The 24,896-nt window shown below is 29.8% G+C and overlaps 2 protein-coding genes, 1 long non-coding RNA gene and 1 pseudogene across 3 annotated transcripts; 2 read left to right on the top strand and 2 right to left on the bottom strand.

Moving 5' to 3' along the window:
- Window positions 1-4,472: 4,472 nt before the first annotated feature.
- LOC126837537 (uncharacterized) lies at window positions 4,473-5,901 on the top strand. Its single transcript, XR_007685537.1, has 3 exons — window positions 4,473-4,534; window positions 4,866-5,002; window positions 5,809-5,901. It is a non-coding gene; the product is annotated as an uncharacterized LOC126837537 (long non-coding RNA).
- A 3,639-nt stretch (window positions 5,902-9,540) lies between these two features.
- On the bottom strand, window positions 9,541-13,919 carry LOC126837529 (uncharacterized). The gene is made up of 4 exons (XM_050571476.1): window positions 13,854-13,919; window positions 13,714-13,757; window positions 9,825-10,133; window positions 9,541-9,743 (listed from the first exon to the last, which is right to left on the bottom strand). The coding sequence occupies exons 1-4, from the start codon at window positions 13,901-13,903 to the stop codon at window positions 9,550-9,552; spliced, it is 597 nt and encodes a 198-aa protein (XP_050427433.1). The 5' UTR covers window positions 13,904-13,919; the 3' UTR covers window positions 9,541-9,549.
- A 3,099-nt stretch (window positions 13,920-17,018) lies between these two features.
- On the top strand, window positions 17,019-18,379 carry LOC126837505 (ubiquitin-conjugating enzyme E2 J2-like; annotated as a pseudogene).
- Window positions 18,380-19,583: 1,204 nt separating this feature from the next.
- Window positions 19,584-20,165, bottom strand: LOC126837523 (lysM and putative peptidoglycan-binding domain-containing protein 1-like). The gene has a single exon (XM_050571466.1). It carries the CDS (start codon window positions 20,163-20,165, stop codon window positions 19,584-19,586), a length of 582 nt encoding a protein of 193 aa, XP_050427423.1.
- Between the last annotated feature and the right edge of the window lie 4,731 nt (window positions 20,166-24,896).

Below are 24,896 nucleotides of genomic sequence, written 5' to 3'. Positions count from 1 at the left end.
ACGTGGATATTAAAATATAAAAAATAATAATCTAATTTATCTGATTAAACAATTAATTAAGTCGTTAAAACGCTTAACGACTATTGTAGAAATCGAATTTTTTTTTAAAAATGTCAAAAAGCTATGGTTATGAGCTTCAAAGTTCAATCAAATTTGATTTTACTTAAAAAAAAAAAAATACAAATATCTAAATCACCCCTTCCTAAATCGTCCTACTGAAAGGGGGAAAATTACAACGACCTTGACATAACATTGTGTTACAAAAAACCAAAAATTATTCACATAGGTTGTTTTTTTTATTATTATAGAAAATCGTCGAGTTGGCCATGAATTTCTTAAGACCTTGAATTTGTCGACGTATTTTGAACGTGTAAAAACGATTCGTATATTTTCATTTATGTAAACAGTGGAAAAGGTAACGCACCACAAGTCACCCAAGTGTTTTTCTTAAGAAAAAAAAATAAGTATTCGGGTTAACGCTTAGGTGAGAATTCGATAAGTAATATTTCCATGGAAAATCATACTTTCAAATTTGTATTTACTTTTAAACGCGGTGTAACTTTTGAAACACATGCGCCAATGAGGGAAATTATACAAAAACCTCACTCTCTAACAATTATTATTGATTCGTATTGGCCTAAAATTAAACGCCTTAATTTGTTGAACATTGTCCACCATCTTTTATGGTCACCACAATTGGAAATATTTTTTAATTGATTGGAATACAAAACAATGGGCAATTTTAATAAAACTTTTTTTATTTGACACTAAAACCAAGTATATTCATCATAGTTTAAAGATAGATTGAGTACAGTTAAGTTTTTAAAAAAAATGTCCATGTAGTTGATATTAAAAATGGTGAAATATAGTAAAATAAGATAAAGAAAAACAAACTTTGTCTAGGTAAAATTTGATTTTCCTTTTGATTTAGGAGTAACGATGCAGCCAAGAGTTAATTTTTTAAAATGCCAAAAAATACTAGTTGTACTTATCCCATTTTCGTACTACGATAAAAACAGTTTTTTTTTGGTATCTATAACAATTTTTTTTAACAATTTATAAATGACCATTAACAAATATTCAATATGGTGATAACATTAAAATTGGTGGGGAAAAAAAATAGGGGCCTCATTTTAAGCCAGGACAACCCAACAAGTCCACTGGTTATCAGAATCCCACAGGGTAAGGCATATATATAAATATACAGGGTGATTTATTAATGGTAAAACGCTTGGTTTTTCTTAGAATAATAGCAATTTTGTAGTATTACTTTTTTGAAAACGTATTTGGTTATCATATTTTACAATATTATAAAAATAATAAATATTAGCCTTATTTCTTATATAATCTTATTTCCATAACCATATCAACTTTCAGAAACTCAAATAGCAACCTATATATTTAATTTAATATTTAAATTAAGAATAATTGTCTAAATATGTAGATTGGTCGGTAACCAATTTTGGGTAACTATTACTTTTGGAGTTACTAAATTTTAAAATTTAGAATATGAGGAAGGGTGGAGTGAAATTCAAATATACAAAAAGTAGTCAAAGGAAACGAATATAGCCAAATAATGACTAAAAAGTCATAGTACAGGACCTAAGGGTCTAAAAAATTTCTTGAAGGTCCACTTTTTAAACTTAAACGGTAACATAATAATATAGACTTGTTTAACTTTTTAAACGAAGAATATTTTGCCGAAAATTTAGAGCGATTTCTCACAGTTGATATTTTGATTCTTTTTCGATACTAATTACATAGAGTAACAATAATTATCGTGGAAAACGGTGAAATGTGTACAAACAATCGAACAATAGGCGGCATTATAGTTGACAGCTGATATTCAACTATATTTTTAAAGCATTGATCTCCTGTTGAAGCAATAAATTAATTTAACAAAAATAAACATAAATGCCATTCCTCAATATGGCGTATAAAATATTTGATTTAAATTGGTAAACTGCCACAAAAATCAAATTAGGCAGTTAGGTGTAATAAAAACATATTGCTTAATAGCCATAACGTTAAATTATGGTGTCTGGCTAAGATTTAACTAAGTAACTTGAAATTAAAATAACAAATCGGATAACAAATATAATTGCAAAGTATTGAATTTAAAGCTTTAAAAGTTAATATTAACCACTTTGGAGCAGGTTTAATCTTAAAATTGAATTTTCTCAAAAGTATATTTTAGCTTCGATGCAAAGCGGAGGAGGTATTGGTTTTACTCTGATGTGTTTTTTTTTATCTGTATAAACCGTAACTTTTCCAAGTTACGGTGTACACAGATAAAAAATTGGAAGTTTTTCCAATTGACCCCCCAGCCCAATGACATATCCATGTTAAAAAAATCCAAGTGGTTACGATTAAGTTGTTATAAGTTATAAAGTAAAATGCCGTAATTTCTTGACCCACTGATTTGGTTGTAGTGGCGTCACCTTATCTTCTCTACATCAATATTTAATACCGCACCGCTAGGAAGTAGGAACACAACAGATAAAACAGATAAGAAGACATCACCCATTTGATATTATGTATTTATTAATAGTTCGTTTATCGTTGTGACCGACGACCGTCCACCATTAACTTTAATCTACAACCGTCGACCGTATTGTTAATAATTAATCTTATTTTGTGAATCGTGAAATCCGGCGAAACTTATAAAAGCATTTACTTTAATCATTACTGATTCGCATTATTCATTGTCATCGCTAAAATCATCAACTATTTAAAACGTATATCTATTACCGTCCATTCGCAACTATACAACCAGGGCCGGTGCTAAGAAATATGCAAGGGGGGGTGTCAAAATGAAGAAGCCGACTTTAAAATTTTAATTACCGACTAAAATATTTGGGTACTTTCGTAAATATTTTATGACATTTTGTGACTTGATTTTTTTGATTTTTAAAATGTTTTTGAAGCATAGAAATATTTTAGGCAGCTAACAAATTTATTTATTACTAAATTTTCAGTTCTCAGTCACCAATACTAAAAAAATTTGAGCCCTACTTTAAAAGCATTATTTTAAAAATGTTTGAATTTATTTAACATAATTATAACGTATTGCAGTTGAAACTACAATTTAACCGAGATATAATCCAAATAGCCTTATTTTAAATAATTTTATAAAAAATAATGAAATTGTATTCAAAATTATTATTAAAATCTTTGAAATAAAAACAAAAGTGTATTTTTTTATGAGTTATTATCTAAATACAATTTTATTTTTATTTTAGTTAGGTACACTATTTAAAAATAATGCTCATGTCTACTCCCTACTCGCTATATATATAGTATAGTAGGATATTATAGTAGGTAATATCCCACCGCAACGATAGTAATAAAGAAGAAACAAGACATAGTGAAGTAGTACCAAGGAACTCTCATAGGCCTTAAAAATCTGGCTTAATGATTTATTCTAAATACGTATCCATCTCATACCTTATGTTCAAAATTTACTCGGGCAGACTCAAAAGGATTGTTAGCAGCTCCTTGGTGTTTCATATTCATTCTCTAACCATATATATATATTAGATTACACACATTTATAACCAATACTTATTATTTTACACGCGCACACGGGACAAGCAAAAATAAACCCGCTAACTCTTTGCCTGCAGACTTAATACTATGGGTTATGTGATATGTCTAAAACAGAAGAGTAGGTTTTTTTTTATAGTAGGGAATCTTTTAGAATTTTAAAACTAAAATAAAAATATATACTTATAGAGGGATAGAATGTTTGTTTACAATAGACCAATAGGTCCCATGACCAAACATCGTTTGATATAATAATAAACACCACAGTTATTAGAAACAAATAATAATACTTCTGCTAAAATCGGGAATAACCGAAAATGCATTGTTTTTTTTTACTAAAAACTAAAATTATATTTTCGTATGGTCATCCGTATGCCGACTATTCACTATTCGTCGCTAGATTCCAATAAAAATTATGTACCTACCTACTTTTATAAAATTAAAATAATAAATATGTTATTTGTATAATTTTATGGCGGATATAATATTTACCGACTTTTTGTTCGGAATGTGCCGACTAGGTATACTTGAGTTTTCCGAGTGGGGGGGTGTCAAACCCCCCCACACCCCCTTTAAGTCTGGCCCTGCTTTCAAACGTTTCGATGCGTCGAGTGTATTAAAGTATACAAGACTTAGAACGAATACTGTTTTCGTCATACATTTACCATTTAACTTAAATTATATAAGAAGTATTTTTCAAACATAAAAAAAAACATGTACAAAACAAACAAGTGAGGTACAAAGCCAGTAAAAACAACATAGCTGGTGTATTTTGTGTAACATAGCCGATTCTAGTGTTCAACTATTGTGTTTTTAAAAATTGTACTCTGATATTTTAATTAGAATTATAACCGTGAACTGTTGGTATTGCTCATTTGTTAAAATTTTATCATTCCTTATTAGTCTTACATTAGAGTTCCGAGTATCATGAACCATTTAAGAACCGGGTTGATTTTGGCTTTTGTGATATTAACAAACATACACTCAGGTATGTCGTTCTGTGTGATAAATATATTTGTATACATTAGACCATAGATGTACAGGTTTAAACGTACAACCATAACCATTCTTCGGTTATAGCTGCACACTACATATTCTGTTTTTAATTTTTATACAGCCTATTCATTTTTTTACTCTTTTTAAACGAATCCGCTATATTTATTAATATTCTATTACGGTAAAATTTACAAAACCTTATTGTAGAGTACAAAAGCTGTTGCCAGATTTCTAGGACACATATCAAAGCCTACAACTTTTAGTGCATTAACAAACTTTGTCTACAACATTTGTTACATGTGTATTTGTTTTTGACGTGGCAGGTAGTGGTACCAAAGCAAATGAAAAAATGCAAACGACAATTGGTGGTGCCAGTAGAGGAGGCAAATCATCAAGTCAGGCAAAGCAACAATTAGAAGGCGATTATAATATCGATGATAAACAACGTCAAGTTAGAGAGGTATATAATTAATATGTAAAAATCAGTTGGCGTTTATTTTATTTAATAAAAAAAAACAAAAATTTATATAGGTTAGATACAAACGGAGTAATTACTAAATAAGCCTAAACATATGTTTATTGGCATCTAATCAAATATTTGATATTTTTATATTTATAGTATTGGTTATATAATCAAACCATGTACCTAGTCCTTTAAATACAGTATTTAATGTTTGACTTAGTATTTATTGTCTAAAAACAATCATAAGCATGTTGTATGATTATTGTACACTGTATTATGTGATTAAACAATATCTTATACAGTTCATCAATATGCCATGAAAATAGAAATAGTGTGAGTCAGAAGGGTTTAATGATGGATAATAATTTTAAACAAATATGAAAAATAAAAGATGTAGTAACCTTGTAAGAAAAATTTAAGGTGCCTTAAAACAACCAATTAATAATTGACTATGTAATTAGTATTTACACAATCAACTATACCTCGAAAAAGTATTTTGTATCTTAGCAATTGTCTATTCTATATTACACAGATGGCATCTAACATTTGTTATGAGATAAAAATGTGTCCAAATATTAAAAATCGTATTCTGTTATTACATTATAAAAATAAAAAGATACCATTATCTATTTTTCAATAAAATTGTTATTATTTCCTTATTTGCTATACTTCATATTATAATACTTTAGTTTGTATAAATAGTCATCGCAGAACAAATAACATGTACATGTTATAATTAATTAATTTTATAATTATAAAAAACTGACGTGCATCTTTTCAATTTAATTTTTTTTTATATAAAGGACATGGCAGCCAGTGGTAACAACCCAAAAGGAGAAATGAAAGCGACGAGTGGTGATGCCAGTAGTGGAGCCGAATCATCAAGTCAGGCAAAGCACATCTATGATGATTATTTAAAGTCCCTACGGCGTTTAAATACATATTAATGTATGGATCTAATTGTACCTATAAAAGATAAAATATATTGCACACCTGAAGGATATTTAGAAAAATAAATAATTATTGAGTTTTCAAGCGTTTATTGCCATGTTTATCAATATTTCACAGTATCATACATTTTTCATTACAACTTACCACCTATATTGAATGTAAAGTACATAAAATTAATTTCTGTATACATTTTCCACAAAATAACTATAATACTAAATAAATTACACATTTTTAAAGCGTGTTTGTTGGAATTATTGCCTACTTAGTTGAAGTTCAGTAATAATTCATTAGCTTATATTATTATTTTTTCAGAAATTGTATTGTTATAGAAACGAGATAAATATTATATTTTATTGTGCGCACCGGTATGTTCATGTAACTATTTGGGAATTCATTTTTTCCCATAAGTTGTTTTAAACAAATATACGAACAAAATATAATTATGCCACCAAAGACATCATCTGCTACGCTTAGATTAAAACAATATTACGCTCGTCTTAAAAATGATCCAGTACCATGTGTAGTAGCTGAACCCGTTCCGTCAAACATATTGCAATGGTATCTTATAATCAGTACAAATCAAAATAGAACTAGAGGAGTCCACCAACTCCTCACACCATACATTTGTCAGGGACGCAAGTGCGCGCTGCAACAGTATTATTAGTTAAATTATTTATTTTTGTTATTATTGTAATATTATCAATGATGCAATATCAATATTGCATTGAACAACAATATTATTTTCTTAAGTATTAAAGCTTTAAGTTGGCGATTTATTAACTATATAAAACCACTCCCTACGCCTGCCAGCTTTGAGAGTTGACGCGAGCTCCTTCCTCCGATTTTCGACTTGAAATTCGTAAACAGCGTAAATGTATTATTATCTTGCTTCTATTTTTGTTTTTAATTTTAAACTGACACAACTTAAGCACTGTGCGCGTAAGAATAGAATGCAAGACTTTAATACGCAGAGATACCGCCAACATGTGGCTGTGCTCAAAAGTATTCCGTTCGAATTTTGCAAGTCTTTGGGCGATGACCGGTTACGCTTTATGCATTCCAACAACAGCATGATGATCCTGCCTAACTGCACAATTTAGTAAAATGGACTAAATGCTTCAATGTGTTTTAATATATCGAACGCATGAGGTAGCAAAACGATGCAACTGTAGTTGTAATAATTTAGTTGTAATAACTAACTGTGCATTCGTGAATTATTAACATTTTAGTGAAAAATAATTTGAGTTTTTCGTTCTCCTGTAAAATTTCAATTTTTGCAGCCGAGTCATCATTGTTCTACCGAGGCGGCGATATCTTAATTGAGTCCACCAGTTGCAAAAGGTAGTATGAATATTTTCATCCGAAATCGATATTTTCCATTTTTTTTATGTTTACTATTCTTTCATTCTCATATATAAATCTCAAGTTTTAAAATATAGTATGTCCAAAGTAATTTTGAAATTAATAGTTGTATTGATGTAAGGAGGAAAAAAATTAGTTTTTACTATTTTTTGACATTTTGTTTGTGTGTACATAAGACCTGGAGTCCACCATTAACATCAGGCTAGAATGATTAAATCAACATATTTATATTTTCCTAAGTGTCTGACAACTTACAAGTAAAAATATGTATTTATACTTGAAAATTATTGACTTATGATAAATCTCATATTAAAAATGTTAACACAGTTAAATCTAATTAATTTTTTTTTTTTTTTAAATTTTAATTGCTAATTAAGTATTGTTTTGTAGAATTCTATCAGTCTGGAGAAAACTGATGTATTCGGATTGGTCAACTACTGCATGCCGAGCAGATGTCTTCATTGCATCTCCAATGATACACTGGCGATGGTAAGGAATTACCATTATGGGCTGAAGCAGTTATCTGCGGACTATCTGACGTCGTTCCCGATTTGTCAAAATAATAAAGAATTCCGACTGGGCAAATGCGGAATGTTTCCAACAGTATTTTAAAGGGGCTCCATATAGACCATTTTTTCAGTCAAAACACATTATTTTCATTCCATCGCACAGGCCAAACCAGTGATCCGATAAGCAATCTAAAAACAGATTTGAATTTTTCATGAAGTTTACTTAGGATCGGTCGAGGTACTTTTTTCAATTTTTAATTTTAACCCTTTCTAAATTTTATTTAAAATGTTGAAATTTTATAAAATGTTCAAACGTGTTTTATACATAGTAAGAATAAGATATCAAAAAAGTACGTTGACCGATCTCAAGTAAATTTCATGACGAATTCAAATCTGTTTTCATATTACTTATCGGACTACTGATTGAGCCTGTGCGATGGAACAAAAAATGTATGTCATATTAACTAAAATGGCTTTTACTCATAGACAAAATGATTTAAATTAAAAATAATACCTTGAAGCTTGTACAAATTAACCGGTAAATTTATTGACATGGTCGAAATTTATTTAAGCCAATTTTTTCATAAATATTGCCTATACAAAACTCCTTAAAAATGGTCTGTATGGAGCCCCCTGAATAGTGAAAATTAATACTAAATTGATTTTACTTAAAAAAAAAACTGTAGTAAATTTTAGATTTAATCGTTAGTTAGACAATTTAATTACAATTAATGTATGTAATATGTATTATCGTTAAAAATGTCTCGTACATGTTAATCTAGCGTCATCTATAATAGTCAATTTGCTAATATTTTGTTTAAAACTTGTCATAATTTTGTCAGTATATCAAAGTAGTATATATATATATATATATATATATATATATATAATCGGGATTTCCCGTAAACTATGCACAAGCAATTTCTATTTTACTTTACTTACGTTTTTAGATGGCTAGCTATAAACCTCCTAGCGCTAACATTATTATATGAATTTGATATCAGTTTTCATTTTGGCCTACTGCATGCCTGTAAGCATTTTAAAAATGACTTATTCTATATTCTAATATATGCTTAAAAACTGACAAAAACCAAAAACTAGGAGGCGATGATAGATTTCATTTTTTTTTTTAGTTGATAACTATACCTGTAACTTTCCTTGGTGGAACCCTGAACCACTCTTTGATATATCTACAATATAAGTTTATAAAATATGTCATACCGCAGGAGTAGAAAAATTAAGTAAAAACTTTAAAAAATATTTTCCTATTGTATGACTTGTATTATATTATCTGTGATTCATAGTTTTAAAATATAGTCAACCTTTGGCTAAAACATACTTAACTTGAGTTGTTTTTAAAAGGAATAGCAACTCGTTTTCTAAAATGTAGGTATAAATAATAATAAATAGGTAATAATAAAAAAATACTTAACTATTTAACTAGAAGTGTCGAATTTATACATACATTTTTTTTGAAAAAACAGTGACTGACCCATGTCGTTTTTGAAATGACCGATTCGATTATAAATTTGATGTTATGTGTGATTATATTATGAACTATTATGGTATAATTTTTGAATAAATAAAATATAGTACTACAAAATACGGTATTTAATATATTCTTTTATTTTCATTTTTTTTTTAAATTAGGATATAATCAGTTTGTAATTTTTGAAATTAGATACATGAGTTTTCATTTTTTATTGTAGACTTATTGCTTGATTAAAAAATCAGGGTTCCCTTTCCTGGTATTCCCTTGAATCTTTCATTTTCCATCCCGTTGATCTTGAGTGTACCTTCACCCCATTGTATCCACCGTAGATCTTCTGCTTGAATTTCTGGGACGTAGATGCCGTTAATGACGAGTGTTTCGCCGTCAAACGACTGGGTTACAGAATCTAAGATGGTGACTACACCTATTGAAACGTTTTCAATAAATTAAATGTGATATAATGTAACACGATAATAACTCTACGCCGAGGTCGAATTACACTTACCTGTACTTGTGAAATTCTGTGTACCTTCATTACTATGATTCGATCCGTCACGTGACGCCACTGCTGGATCACCATGGTAGTCATAATACACACCTATTGGATGTCTGTTACTGGGAGTCACACCGCGTGAAGTACTAGCTACTTCACTCGGTTCAATGATCGGTTCACTCGGTCCAATCGGTTCACTCGGTTCAATTGTTTCACTAATTTCAACTGATCCATGCCGTTCAGACGTTGGTACTCTAATCGGTTGAATTGGCTTACTAAGTTCAATGTTATTGTTGACATCTTCATACTCCCATTCATCATCTAAAACAAAGTGTTACCGACTGATACATCAATAATATAATCTTAAAAACGACTGTAGCTCTCATCGTTTTGTAATCGAGTTTAGTTCTATTATTTTTAACTTGGACTGAGGAGGTATTAGTTTTAATGTATGGGTTTGTTTTACCATTATAACTTTCCCAATTGACCGGTTTAAATGTCAGACGATTAGTCTCGACGAAAAGTCAACGACATCATGCTGCAATTTTTTTATTGACCCCGAAAAATAAAAATAAATTAGGGTGATTTTTTTTTTCTTCTTTATTTTGCATACACGATCTATACAATTTTAGTATAATAAGTATATACGACGACAGGTAAATTATAGACATTGCAAGTATGAAAAAAAAAGCCGTCCACTGACGACACTGTTATTAACTTCGTTTTTTAATTAATTGATAGTGAGAAGGTCTCTGCACCACTTCCTTTTAAGTCTCTTTGGTGGGTTGTTGGGCATTGAGGGTAATGTGAGATTATTTACAAGGGGGTTTGGGTGATTTTTAAGAGAATTGTGGTATCGTCTGTAGTAGTCATTGGCAGCTTGTGTTATTTTTTTTATTTGTAAATCAGAGTGTAGAGTATGGTTTGATATATAAGGTGGTGAATTGGTAACGAGACGGAGTATTTTATTTTGTGAGACTTGTATTTTGTTAAGGTTCGAATTCTTAGCTGATCCCCAGCTTTGGACTCCATAGCGGCTTAAGTAAGAGTTTATGAATGGTTAGTTTTGTGTGAAGGGGCAACTTCGATATAGAATGAAGAAATCTTCTAAGAATGTTAAGACGTAAGTTTAGTTTAATTCTAGTGGAGTGTATGTGGTATGCCCAGTTTCGTTTTTTACCAAAGTGTACCCCAAGGTATTTGATAGTATTTGATAAGGATATTTGAACATTGTTTAGAGTAACGTGAGGGCAGATTCCTTGTTTGAGAGTGAATGTAATATGGCAGGATTTAGTTTCATTTATTTTGGTTTTCCAACCATTGTACCAGGTTTGAAGACTATTGAGGTGTGATTGCAAGTAATGAGAAGCAATTTGGGGGTCGTTATATACAGAAAGGATTTTTTCAGTATTTTTTGCAGTTTCGTGGGGCTTAAAAGGATTTGTTAAATGCTTTTGGAAAAGTTCTGCTTTTTCCTGAAAATTAAGCTAATTTAATCATATTTTATTGTGTAAAAATATGTATAGATTCATAATTATATTGAATCGATTTATCGTCTGTACTAAGAAGGTATAAGGTATATTTAATTTTCTGTTATTTCATCCCGAACCATTAAAAAGCGATTTCTTTATGTAACAAATTTATAGATAAAAAATCTTACCTAAAAGATAACTAACTCTAACACGACCAAAAATAAAGAAAAGAAATGTAACCAATTCTTTTCAAAGTCGCTAAAAATGTAAATGTACAATTTTTTCAATTTAAAATTACGGCACGCTATAGCTTTTAAAAAATGGTTGAATTTTTTTTTAAATTGAAAGGGGTAATTTTTTGAATAATACAACCGATGTACAGTAAAATATTAATAAAATACCGGCACTTTACGTTGAAAAGGATAGACAGTTTGGAACTATGTCGTTTTATTTCAAAATTTCTATAGCCTAACTTTTTTTTTAATTAGTAAAACCTAAAATAACTACTAAACCCGAAGAAACAAACACAATAATTTAATAATAAATTGTTGGATTGTACTGTTTAGATTTATACCAGTAATTTTTATTGAATTTAATACTTTTATTGTATACATGATAATAAATTTTATAATTTAGAACTTAGAAAAATCCTATGGCAATTAAGTAGTTATTTCTTTTTTTTTTACAATACTATAATACACCAATCAATCGGCCAGTTTAAACTTTTAGTAGATTATTCTCATAAAAAGTGACCGACACGCAAGCTGGTAATTTTTACTTAAGTTAAATTTAGAAAGTTAAGTCTTTAATCATGATTATTTTAATCTAATAATTAAAAATATAAACTTAATCAAGAATAAAATGTTTAACTTATATGTGCTAATAAAGTAAGATGATTAAAAAATTAATTTTTTTGTAGGTACATACGAATAATGTTTTTAGTGACTAAGTAATAATCATTGTATAATTCAATAATATTATTTATAACTTCATTTAACTTATAAAACTTAATTAGGACTAATGTTTACGCATTTATAAAATGTATTGAGCATTTGTCTAATTCTTCGATGAATAATAGCATTTAAACTAAAAAACTGCGTATAACATGTTTTCGTATCATAATTTTTTTTTAAACATAAATAGAGGTATCAGATTTACAAATAAGACGTTTTTTGTTCACTATTAATATACAAGCAAATTCTACGTCCACTACACACCTACGCTTGCTCTATTAGGGGCAGTTGTGTACCTACACACTTGGAAAAAATTCAAACCTTCCAAAAATAAGGTATTAAGAATAATAGCTAACGTTCCCTGGTTCGAACGCAACAAAAATGTACACAAAGACTTCCAAATATATAAAATTATAAAACTGCACTGTATATTGCATATCCTTAGTTGTAGATAGCACTAGCTAGGAACGTCTTATTGTAAATAAATAGTTTTTAAAAAAAAAAAAAAATAATAAGACATTTTTATCTAGTGTTTTTTGTTATCCCCAAAATTACTAGGTTAATAAAAATTAATCATATTATCCTAATCAAGATTTGAGTTTTTCGCCAACTTTACTAGGTCATGTAGGAAACAGATTTTTATATTATTAATAAAATTGCAAATTTCATTTGTTTAACAACAAGAAACTTACATTTTTAATAAATATCGGCTTCCTACATAACATAGTAAAGTAGCCGAAGAGCTCGAATCTTTTTATAAAATTGAAATTGAAACTTCCTAAGTAGTTGACATTTTTTCTGATTTTTCGGTCTAAAATATACCACAATGGCTTTTACTGATAGAAACAATATTTAAATTAAAAATATATCTTAGAACTTATAAAAATTTACCGGTAAACTAATTGACATTGTCGAAATTTATTAAAATCTCTTTTTTCTTAAATATTGCCTATTCACAACTCTTTAAAAATATACCGCATGCAATCCCTTTAACTACGAACAACAATGATTAAAAATATTTATCATGACTGAAAATGTTTATCGTGATCAATATTTGTATAGTCATGATTAAATTTAATTAATCGCTTTTAATAATTAACTTAATCAGTATTAGTATGGTTATTTATGATATATAAATAATCCACTTTTATTTAAAACATTTATTTAAACTAAAATATATGGTTTAAATAATGCGCAACTTCGCCGACATGAGGCCGCAATTTATTTTCAATTTCATTTTTAAAGCTAAATAATAATAACAAAACAGTTTACTGTGGAAAATAAGGGTTTTATTTTTGCCTAATATTTTTTACCACATGTAATTTCTCATCCAATGTTATTTCCAAAATCAGTCACGATAATAATTGGTACTAAAAATCTCCACGTCACCAATATGCTTTGACCCCACTATGCCCCGACCTCGTTAAGTTATAATTTTTTTATACCAAATGTCCAAATCTTATATTATATAATTACCATCTAAGCTGCCTGCTAATGGCGGTTCCAGGCCGCCACCACACCTGAAACGCAAACGTTTATATTTAAAATAAAAATGAATACACGAAAACTCTAGATTTGATAAAATATTATCACTCTTTATAAAAAAAAGTACTTACGCCGCGTATGCTGCCAGATTAAGCAAGAGAACAATTTTAATATTCATCATGTTAACTGTTATGATCTGTTATGAACTATTTAGTTCGACTGTACTAAAATATTCAGTGTTTTCAGTATGTATAATACCAAAGTCTAGAAATGATTGACACATAGTTGGGGGTACGGATGTTTTTAAGTTTTTGCGCACGAAAAAAATCCATATTTACATTTGTTTGCAAGAAAATATAACTGTCCATAAGAACACACGAGTTGTTTATGAGCATCTTATAGACATTTTTGCCGATATTAATTTAACGCTCGTTGCGATGTAAAATAATTTTACTAAAAAATATGTACTTGCTTAGTGCATAATATTTTTTTCAAAGAATTTTTGCTCGTAAATCGTACACAAAAGCAGTACACCGTTGTGTACTCGATATTCGTATTATTTGCAAACCACATCTGCACAAACGTTTTGCCTGGCACGTGGAAAACAGGCCAGTGTTATTGAATTTGAGGACAAAATCCAAGATACAAAAATATATTGTATGCAATAGCTCATCAATAACAACTATAGTAATCAAAATAATTTACTATTGTAGCTCAAAGTGATAAAATCACATATAATACACGAATCCTATGATGGTAGTCCAACATTCCAAGTTGGAAATATGTCCATCGTCTGCACATTTTAATGAAAATTCTTTAATGAAATATAATGATAGAAAAATTGCCAACAACATGACAGTATTTTTAATAATATTCATAAGTACTACACATTGTGGACAGCATGGTTGAAGCATTGATCAGTGGAAAATTTGTACAAAACATTTGTTTGCCGCTTTGTATAATTAAGTTTTTTTTCTTGGTCTAAAAACTACACCACAAAAAAATTTTCCTCTTTCCAAGAAAACTGACTAATGAATTTTGTTTTTCAATTTACACTAGTAGACCGTAGAGTTGTATCAAAACAACACCTGAAATAAATTTGGAACAAATCCAAACTTTTTTTTAAAAAAAATAATGGTCTGCTGTATTTTCAAGTCAAACGTTTTTAAATTTGATGCGGGATGAAATAATTTAATTTTTGGCAAACATAAATGAAAAACACGTGTAAAGTATAAGCTTGCTAAATGAAGAATTTAGTTCAGTGGTTAAAAAAAATGTTGTAAACAAAGACGTAAAAAAAAAAAATACATTTAAAACAACATAGCGTAGTTAAAACCCATTAGTATTACATGACAGTAAATAAACAGTAACAAGAAAATTTATAATATTTGTTAATGCCTATTGATTAGTAATAAACTTTCTTATATGTTCAGTTAAGCAAATTATTAAATAAAAGAAACCTATGGTGATGGTAGTTCCATAAGGAAATTGCTTAACGTCGTTTTAGAGTCAACTGGTGCCCTCCGAAATCTATCATATGCGGTGGATCAATTGGGGACCCAAATCTGCTACATTTGCTACAAAAAAATCTGTTTAAAATGGCCTAAAGATTTACTTGGCTTGGCTTAAAGTTATTTTTTTAAGAAAGGTACTACATATTATTTTTTAACAGCTTGCGTACAAGTCCGCTACACCACGGGATACATTTTTATGTCTCGTTATGCGGAGCACCGTCCGCTTTTTTTTTATAAAGCCTTGACACCATTCGAAATATTTTTCGTTGATAACCCAAAATAAACACTTGGTTTGCGACAATGGTAACCACGGTACTCGAATGGTAGGTGATGATTAATTTTATGTTGCGGCCAAAAGTATTTTAGTGTTTTTTTTAATAATTGCCCTTAATCGATTTATTGGCAAAACGTTTACATGGCTAGTTATTTTGAATCAATTCATAAACCATTAATTTAAGTTTGTTCGTTGTGAAAACAACACATAATAAAAAAACTTAACATCCCCTCCCCATCCTCGTCCTCATACTCGACCTCGACCTCATCCTCAACCTCGACCTCATCCTCATCCTTATAACCACCCCCAGCCCCATTTCCACCTTATCCTTCATCTCTAACTCTCACCCCTTCCCTTATCACTTATCTCTCTTATCAGATAAATCAGCTGTTTTTTTTTTCATTATGATAACCGGTGTCGGTGTCGGTGTCAATTTTTTTCCGGTTGTGTTCCAAAGTAAAACCCATATCTGTTATCTGTTATCTGTTATCTCTCTTATCTAAACAGATAAATCAGCTGTTATTTTTCGTTATGATAACCGGTGTCGTTATGATAAGCGGTGTCGGTGTAGATTTTCCGTGTGTGTGCCATAGCAAAGACATAAAAATTTCAAAAATACTACAAAGATACAAAAAAAAAAAGGGTGTCTGGTAAAGTACATTTATACCTACAATTGTAAATATACTCTTTTATTTTATTTGCTTACATTTTTACAGACTATCAAAAACGAAATTGAAAAACGCAATTTGGCCAGAGCAAATGAAATCAGTACATCGGACCCAGATATCAGCGAACTAGAAAATAATATTGTCGAAACAGTATTGTATTGTCTATTCTATAACTATCCTTATATTTGATTAGACTATAATTAATAAGACCAATTTACAAAGAATTTACAGACCGAGTATTAGTCAAAAGTTTGACCACTGTTAATTGGTAAAAAAATAACATATAGTATAATATTTCTCTTTAAGATTAGATTAAACTATTAAATAGATACTGCAATTTAATACAACTAGCCACTAGGTATTCCGTTTTATTATAAGTTTTTTGTACAAACTGATTGTTTTAAATTTAATAATTATTGCCTCCCAAAAACTGTTGATAATAATAAATATTAAGTTCCAACTTTGCCTCCTCCAGAACAGCTGTTGATCAACTAGTTATTTTCTATTCCATGTCTTTTCTATTTTATCAATATTTCCCCAATTTATAGTTCATACATTTCTATGTTGAATGTAAAAGTACATAAAATTAATTTCTGTTTAAATGTTCGATAAAATAACTATAATATTAAATAAATTACACATTTTTAAAGCGTGTTTGTTGGAATTATTGCCTACTTAGTTGAAGTGAAGTTCAATAATAATTCATTAGCTTATATTATTATTTTTTCTGATATTGTATTGTTATAGAAACTGGATAAATATAACGAGATTATATTTTATTGTGGGAATGCACTTTTTTCCACAAGTTTTTGTAAACAACTATACGAACAAAATTGAATTATGCCACCTAAGACATCATCTGCTACACTTCGATTAAAACATGATTATGCTCGTCTTAAAAATGACCCAGTACCATACGTAGTAGCTGAACCCGATCCGTCAAACATATTGCAATGGTATTTTATAATTGTAGAAATCAATTATTAGTTTAGAATTGTAAAGTAACAATGAATTTACAAGTGCTATGTTATAAGCGGACCGGACGATTCGCCATATGCTGGGGGATACTACTTGGGTCGACTTGGTTTTCCTGGAGATTTTCCATTTATGCCACCAAGCATTTACTCCTAACGGGAGGTTTAAAGCAAACACTCGACTCTGCTTAACAATCAGCGATTTTTGCCCGGATACGTGGAATCCTGCTTGGAGTGTATCTACAATATTCACTGGATTGTTCAGCTTCATGGTAATTGAATGAATCATTGTTTGTGTGCAATTTTAATTTGTTTATTTAAGCTGGAAAACACTCGTACATGGGGCAGTAATAATATGACAGATTACGAAAGGCGTCAACTGGCTGCTCAAAGTTTGGAAACTAACATACGCGATGACAATTTTTGTGAATTATTTCCTGAACTCACAACGGTGATTAACGATAATGCATTTATTGCTAATAAAATAAAATTGGGTACAAATGAAATTTACGAATCGCGAGTCATAATTGGGCGGACTGCTCTAGTTCCAAATTTCTTCAATAGCTTCTTGAAATTCGTATATTTTTTTTGCATGTATAAAAATAGGTGTTAGCGACTGGCTACAAAGATACAAAAAAAAAGGGTGTCTGGTAAAGTGCATTTATACCTAAAATTGTAATTATACTGTTTTATTTTATTTGATTACATTTTTACAGACTATAAAAAACGAAATTGAAAAACGCAACTTGGCCAGACCAAATGAAATCAATACACCGGATTCAGATATCAGCAAAGCAGGAAATAATATTGTCCAAACAGTTATTTCAATTCTTAATAGTCAAAATGTTATATATAATTAAATATATATATATTTAAATACTTGAAACTTTTTAAATTTTTAAGCTCAACTAACATATTTAACTGTCAATCAAATACCTTTATCCACTCACCCCTTAAATTATTACACAACAAATGACATTATACAAGGAATAAACATCTTTACCTCCCTAACTAAAAGCATTGTTTAATAGTTTTAATTTTTACACAAACTAGTATTTATTCAAAGAAGCAATCGCTAACCTCACAAGTCACTAAATTTATCACTTTTAATTCCACAAACTACTTATATTCTATGACGTTATATTATTAAAAAAATATATACATATAATATTATTAAAACGATGGTGAGAGAATTTCCATTTTATCAATATAAAATATATAAAATATAATATTTTGCTAAATTGTGTAAAATATCCTAACATTTTCATTAATTCAAATTGTTTTTATATCTATTTTACAAAAAAAGTCACTCAACACCTTTATCCATTCACCCCTTCAATTATTACACAATAAGTGAAGTTTATACAAGGATTAAACGTGTTTAGTGTGTTATTTCTTTCTGTTTGTTTTGAACGAGTTTTGTGGATTTTTGGCTCCAATGATGTTAATGCAAGACGTTGAGCTTTACTTTAAGGTTTATAAAAATGCAAATAATATCCAGATTTTTTTGCAGACCAATAAAATTCACGATAGGTGGATCACCCTGTGTTATTTATTAGATATTTTGATTCTGTGGATGGTTTTATTGAGCTTGTAACTATTGGTGTAATTACTTGTTGAGATACTAATCCTTAATTAGTATAAAATTTTCTCTCGTTTATTTAATGAATTATAACGATTAACTCATTTTGCGTTAGATATACCATATAAATACTCTGTGTATAATATTATTGAGCATAATATGTTTTTTAATGTACAAGCGATGGCTACCGTTCCGCTGTCGTGACCATACTGACTTTGTGGTATTTTTTAAAGTTCTATTGCTTTTTTTAATATAATTTTTCCGAAGTGAACACCTTTGCTATTATTACCGCTGTTTTCTGCCCTTTCGCCTACGATTTGTCTATCCTTTTGTAGTAAAGGGAAAATGACAGCTCTAAGCATTTAAAAACTGGCAATAATATCTTGATTATGAGTGCAGAGAGATGCTAGCAGTTCTTATGTATGTATAGACTAATAAAGAATTAACAACAATAATAATTGTAAATAGTTTTGTTTCACATCTTAATGGTAACAATCATTCAAAATTCACAAGAAAATTTAAACAATCTTTGGAATTTATTTCGGTAATACAATTGATAATATTTCAACATTCACTTTGAGAATATACTTAAAATTAATCTTAACGTATTACAAAAGTTGTACGTAAAACTAGAAGAAAAAATACAATCACAAACATAATATTTTCAATTAGATTTCGCTTAAACAGTTAAACCATTTTACACGACAAATTGTTTTGATAATTAGAAAATATCACATTTTTTTTTTTTTAGTATTTCAATAATGTTTTTTACATTTTTTTCTCGACATATTTAGATTTTACGGGGCAAAAAGAAAAAAAAACCATGATATTATATTCTGACAGTTGTTATCACAAAGGAAACAGTTCTTCTTGATTTTGTTTCAGACGTAGTCGCGAACCGGACATTTTTTTGTTCTGGGTCACAATTATCGGGTAAGGTATATTGTCGTCGGAGTCGGACTCGGGACTAGGTATTCTACGGTGCCAGGTAAACAGTACTTGTTGTTCTTGTGGATAATAGGAACTCCTTTTCTGGCTGTCGATCACTTGAGCTCTGGCGCTGGCAATTTTACTGTCGATTTTGTTCAAAAAGTTATTGCAGTCTTCTCGACAGTAATAATTATTCTCGTCCGACGGCGGTGATTTTATATTTTCCCTGTCGTTGCCGTTTCCGGCATTGACCACAACGTTTCCGGTGGGCACGTACAAATGCTCTCTCAGAAACAAGCTGTCGTTGGCAAATAGCCGGTTGGCTTTCCGTATTTTTTCGGTTGTACAGCCGTACTTGAGAGCCAACCCTTGTATAGTGTCGGTCTGGGTGACCACGTGTTTGACGTAGCACGTGTTCGGCAACAAGTTCGACTTCCTGTTGATGCTTCCATACTTCTTCAGAGGTATTCCACTGTCACGGATGCTGACTCTTTCGTCCATGGGTTATGAGATCATCGAGATCAAATGCGTTGTATATGAAAGATGATGATGTCACAATCAAGTAAATGCACGACTGCAAGTACGGATTACCAAAAAAAAAGTGAACTACCACAGATTGTATGCATTTTCGGACGACGCCAGAGTGCAATCTCTATACAGTGCCGGTCGTCGACAGGAAAAAAAAATCTTAATATTTTCAAATAATAAACAAAGTTTGTTTTTGTAAACGGTTAATTTCTTACCTACCGATTTTGTCACTAGACTCGATCGCTGCTTTTACGGTTGAATTTAAGATTTTAACAAATATCGTACTGGTCGCTCGATGCGTTTTAGTCTATTCAATTTTCGGTCAAATATCATTATTTGCATAGGTACCTAAATTCAGCGGATTTTGACCGCATTCAAAGTCACTAACGTGTTGTAAAAATCTATTGACGTTGACAGTATTATTGAATACAAAATTGTATTTTCATACATTGAAAAATAGCAACAATTTTAAGATTACCGTTACCGTGCAAATGTGTAAAGCGTATCGATAAACAAATAGTAACGATAATGTTTTGGACCAACTATATAAAATTTGTAATATGATATTACATGCAAACAGTTAAGAATTTAATATTATATAAAATAATTATATACATAGGATGGTTAATATAATTAACTAGCCTTAATAGCTGATTAACGGTTTAATGTTGTATAGTGGAATAATGGTTGTTGAAGTCTAATTTAACTCAATAGAAAATAAATAAATAGCGACGATTATATTTTGAACCGATTTAAATAATATTTTTCATAGTTTTAATGTTGACTGTGATCATATATTTCAAACAGAAAAACCACCTTATAATTTTTTCATAAAAAAACATTTGAAATTCAAACTAGTGCATTGGAGAGTTTGCATTTGCGTTCACCATATGGTAGATATTGCAACAAATAAATGCAACGCCACCGACAGTAAATAAAGCACGTTATTCGTCATAAACTATAAAATATAGCCGTTTTAAGTGTAGTTGTTTATACAAGTAGCTTGTATGTATGTATACTTAAATTTCTTAAAAAGTGTGAGGTTATGTTTAATAATTCGTTTTCAAATTGTCCGTTGTAAGTCGCAATAACAAACCGAATTAAAATGTTTTTAACAAAATACCTTGTAGCATGTTTGGTTTTCATACTAGCCCATGTGAGGTCATTGTGTACTAGTGAACTAAGTGACAAACGTTCAAAACTAATGGAACAATGGCACCAGGTCCGGTCGTTAAGTACCGGATGTGTAAACGAGCAATTTGATTTGCCCACTTCCTTGGAGAACGTGTCCGACGGTCAGCTGAGGCAAGCGATAATTTGGAAATTCGACCAACTCAAATGCGGTTATCTGTTCAGCGCACACTTTTATTTTTCTACGGTCAGAAAATTACTTCTGGAGGCCGACTACAGTCGTTTTGAACCAAAACTCTATTGGATGACTTCGGTGTATTTCTTAACGGAAACGGTGAACATGGTTCGCTCGTTGTTCTACGTTAAAGACGGTATACAAATGGAAGAAGTATGGCTGGTTTATCGGTACGCAGCCAAAATGAATTATTATTACTGTTGTTTTCAGAGAGCAAATATAGACAAACAATACATGATTACCAACGCTTTAACGTTCGTATGGGAAAATATAACATGATGCTTACGGACACATTCAGAGTGTGCACGCTCCGGATGGTTTGGCTATACTTGACCGAATTGAATGCGATTGCGAACAAATGTTTGCACTAAGAGAAATCTATAAAATTGTACGTTCAAAGTCCGAGTTCGATCATAACGGATATCGTAAGTGCGTTTTAAATGTAAATCATGACGATTTCTTGTACGAATTAGACGGTTTTTTTAAAATTAGATTCAATTCGTTACAAACAAAGTGTAAATACAATGATGGACGACATAAAATATAATCATAATTCGATTTCGACAACGTTGGGCGTTTTTATTAAATAAACTACCGGATAAACTTGTTATACATTTAAAGTTCGTATAATAATAAAAAGTATTTATTAATAGTAGGTAGATAATGCCAAGGTGTGATTTAATTAAAAAATTATTTGAAAATATAAATACCAAATAATTTGTAACAGTAAATAAAAATGCTTTTCAAATAAATCATTTGTTATTAGTTAATTGTGTAGCTGAAAAGATATTGTTACCCATTAGTTACAATGATGTGTTTGAGAAGATTTTTTTTATTTTTGTGTCTGGACCAATGATATTATATTCTAAGAGAATGATCGGATTTCTTTATGTAGCAGTCTAAAGCCCATAAATCATACCTAAAATATATTTTATTTGGTCAAACATTAAAAAAGTTCACGTCTTGGTTTTCAAAATTGAGAAAAACCCCCAAAAATTGTACATTTTCTTATATTTAAAATTACTAGATGTAGTTTAGATGTAGTTTAGATGTAGTTTAGATGTAGTTTTAGAACTTACGGGCAGAAAATTAAACTCAAAGTAAATTATAATGGGGCTATGACATACATGGTAAGCTTACTAATCTGTATTCAAGTTTTTTTTTTTTGAGGAAAAACCTAAACAAAATGTAAAAATAACACTTTGACCCTAATAAATATCTATAGGTTGATATAATATGTGAGTGAATCAACAGTCAATTGGTAGGTATTAAAAAATATATATATATATATTTAATGATATTGTTAATTACAATGTATGGGTAACAACGACGACAAATTATTATTGACAGATGATCAGCCCTAATCATATCCCCCTAATACTCTAAAATAATTGTATGCACATTATGGCTTTTACTATGCTTTTATCGAATTTTGTACTTATACACATCTACCTACAGGTTGGCATCGAAGCATTTATAACAATTAATACAATTTTCTTGGAGACTACATAAATGTTGACACATTATCCCTTGGTGAAGTTTTTAAAATAATTTAGATATTTAACCTTGTACTCTATTTTAAATTAAGGTTCCTTTTTAAAATTTATTTCTGAAAGTAACGGCCATTGATATAGTTATAGATTTATTGTTAAGTAATGTTTGGATGTGTTATTAAACACACAATGTTACTACCTTAATGCCTTTATTTACCAACCGTTAATATGTTAAAGAAAATATTTGGTATACAATTTATGGATGTTAGTCAAATACCTAGTTTAAGTTAAATTTTATACTTCATAGTCTAAACTTTTTATAGCTATAGTTTCAGAAAAAAAAAACTGTCGGATCGAGTTGAGAAATTTATAAGGAATATTTTGCATAGTTAAACAGCTCATCTCCCTCGTAGAATCATACTACTAGTGTCGGCGTTCCATCTATGGACGAATCTTCCTTTTGGCCATCTGTAATTAATACATTTAATTTTATTCTGTGTAGTTATTATGTGTAAACAATAATTTTAATTTATATAGTTTGCCGATGACGACAGGAGCTCAATAACCGAAAGAGCAGGCAGTGTTTACGATTCTATGAGACCATCGTTTATCAATACAACGACAATTTTAGAAAATGTACAGTCTCAGATAAAGCTAAAAGAAGGTAAGAACAGTGGTTAAATTATTTTTTTTTTATCAACATGTTTTATTAATAAAACTTTTTTAACAGGAGAAGCACAACAGCTACAATAGGAGATGTCCAGAAGAGATCATGAAAGGGATCAGTTGACGACGGAATTAGCTGCTGTAACTGTCAAAGTAGAAGAAAAGTCAGCTCACTGGCGGAATCGTTAGACTTGCAAAGGAGGTACGATGCACTGTTACAGTTATACGGTGAAGAACTTGAAGAATGAGACGAGTTGAAATCAGATCTCCAAGATGTAAAAGACATGTATAAAGCACAGGTGAACAAATTTAAGTGATTCAGTTGCTGTTTCATTTCATTTTTTAATTAATCAAAAAATTCTTAATGTTTTTTTATAGATTAATGAACTGCTCAAAAAAGATAAAACCGCGTAATCATTTACATATAACCAATAAAATGATTCATCGTTATGAGCTAATATTATAAAAGGCTATAGTATTTATATTTTGGCTTGATTTGCTAGTTATAAAAAAAAGACAAATTTACTCAAACTACTACTGTTATTATTATATTTACCAACTTGTCATTGTTTATTTTGCTATCTGTTGGTTATTATTTTATTTTAAAATTATTTTAAGATTTATTTGTTTGTTTAAGCGTACACATTTTTTTAGTGCAATTCACTCCTTTTAATATTCTGTATGTTACAAAACTTATTTATAGTATTATATTGTATTATAATATATATCTGTGATAATAAAATATGTAATTTTATTTCACTAGTTATTTTGTTTGTGGAATTGGACTTTGTTGTAATGAAATTGTAAAGTATGACGAATCACAAAAGTTTAAATTTAGTATTTATGTTAAATAAAGCTATGCTACAACTTAACTTAACAGAAAAGGTACATAAGAGATTAATATATACATTTTTATTAAGTCTGTATTGGTTTTACAATTATACTTGAATTTTTGGAAGAATTAATAGAAAAAAATAAAAACAAATAAAGATGTTTTTCTCTTTAAAGTCACCAATACTATTTATAATCGAAAAGAGAATATCCCAATTCTGTACATTACTTGCTGGAGGCTACTTCGAGGTCGATTTTTCCCATTTTTACTGAAATAACAACGGTTTCTGTCGAAGCTCGTCGCTGTAGAAGGCGCTTGTTATAGATTTCTTTCACTTCATTAATTTG

The sequence above is a fragment of the Adelges cooleyi genome, unplaced genomic scaffold (genome assembly GCF_023614345.1).
Source record: "Adelges cooleyi isolate 19-005CV unplaced genomic scaffold, UGA_ACOO_1.1 ACOO_flye_CR_arks_rails_tigmint_CR_PRNA_106, whole genome shotgun sequence".
Taxonomy (NCBI): domain Eukaryota; kingdom Metazoa; phylum Arthropoda; class Insecta; order Hemiptera; family Adelgidae; genus Adelges; species Adelges cooleyi.
This window is presented reverse-complemented; position numbering and strand designations above follow the sequence as displayed.

Bases quoted from the DNA above. Each gene is read 5' to 3' on its own strand.
- LOC126837529 (XM_050571476.1), bottom strand. From the start codon at position 13,903: ATGATGAATATTAAAATTGTTCTCTTGCTTAATCTGGCAGCATACGCG. The intron at 13,758-13,853 runs GTAAGTACTTTT...TTTGCGTTTCAG, and splicing joins AATCTGGCAGCATACGCGGC to GTGTGGTGGCGGCCTGGAAC. The intron at 9,744-9,824 runs GTAAGTGTAATT...ACGTTTCAATAG, and splicing joins ACAGAATTTCACAAGTACAG to GTGTAGTCACCATCTTAGAT.
- LOC126837523 (XM_050571466.1), bottom strand. From the start codon at position 20,165: ATGGACGAAAGAGTCAGCATCCGTGACAGTGGAATACCTCTGAAGAAG.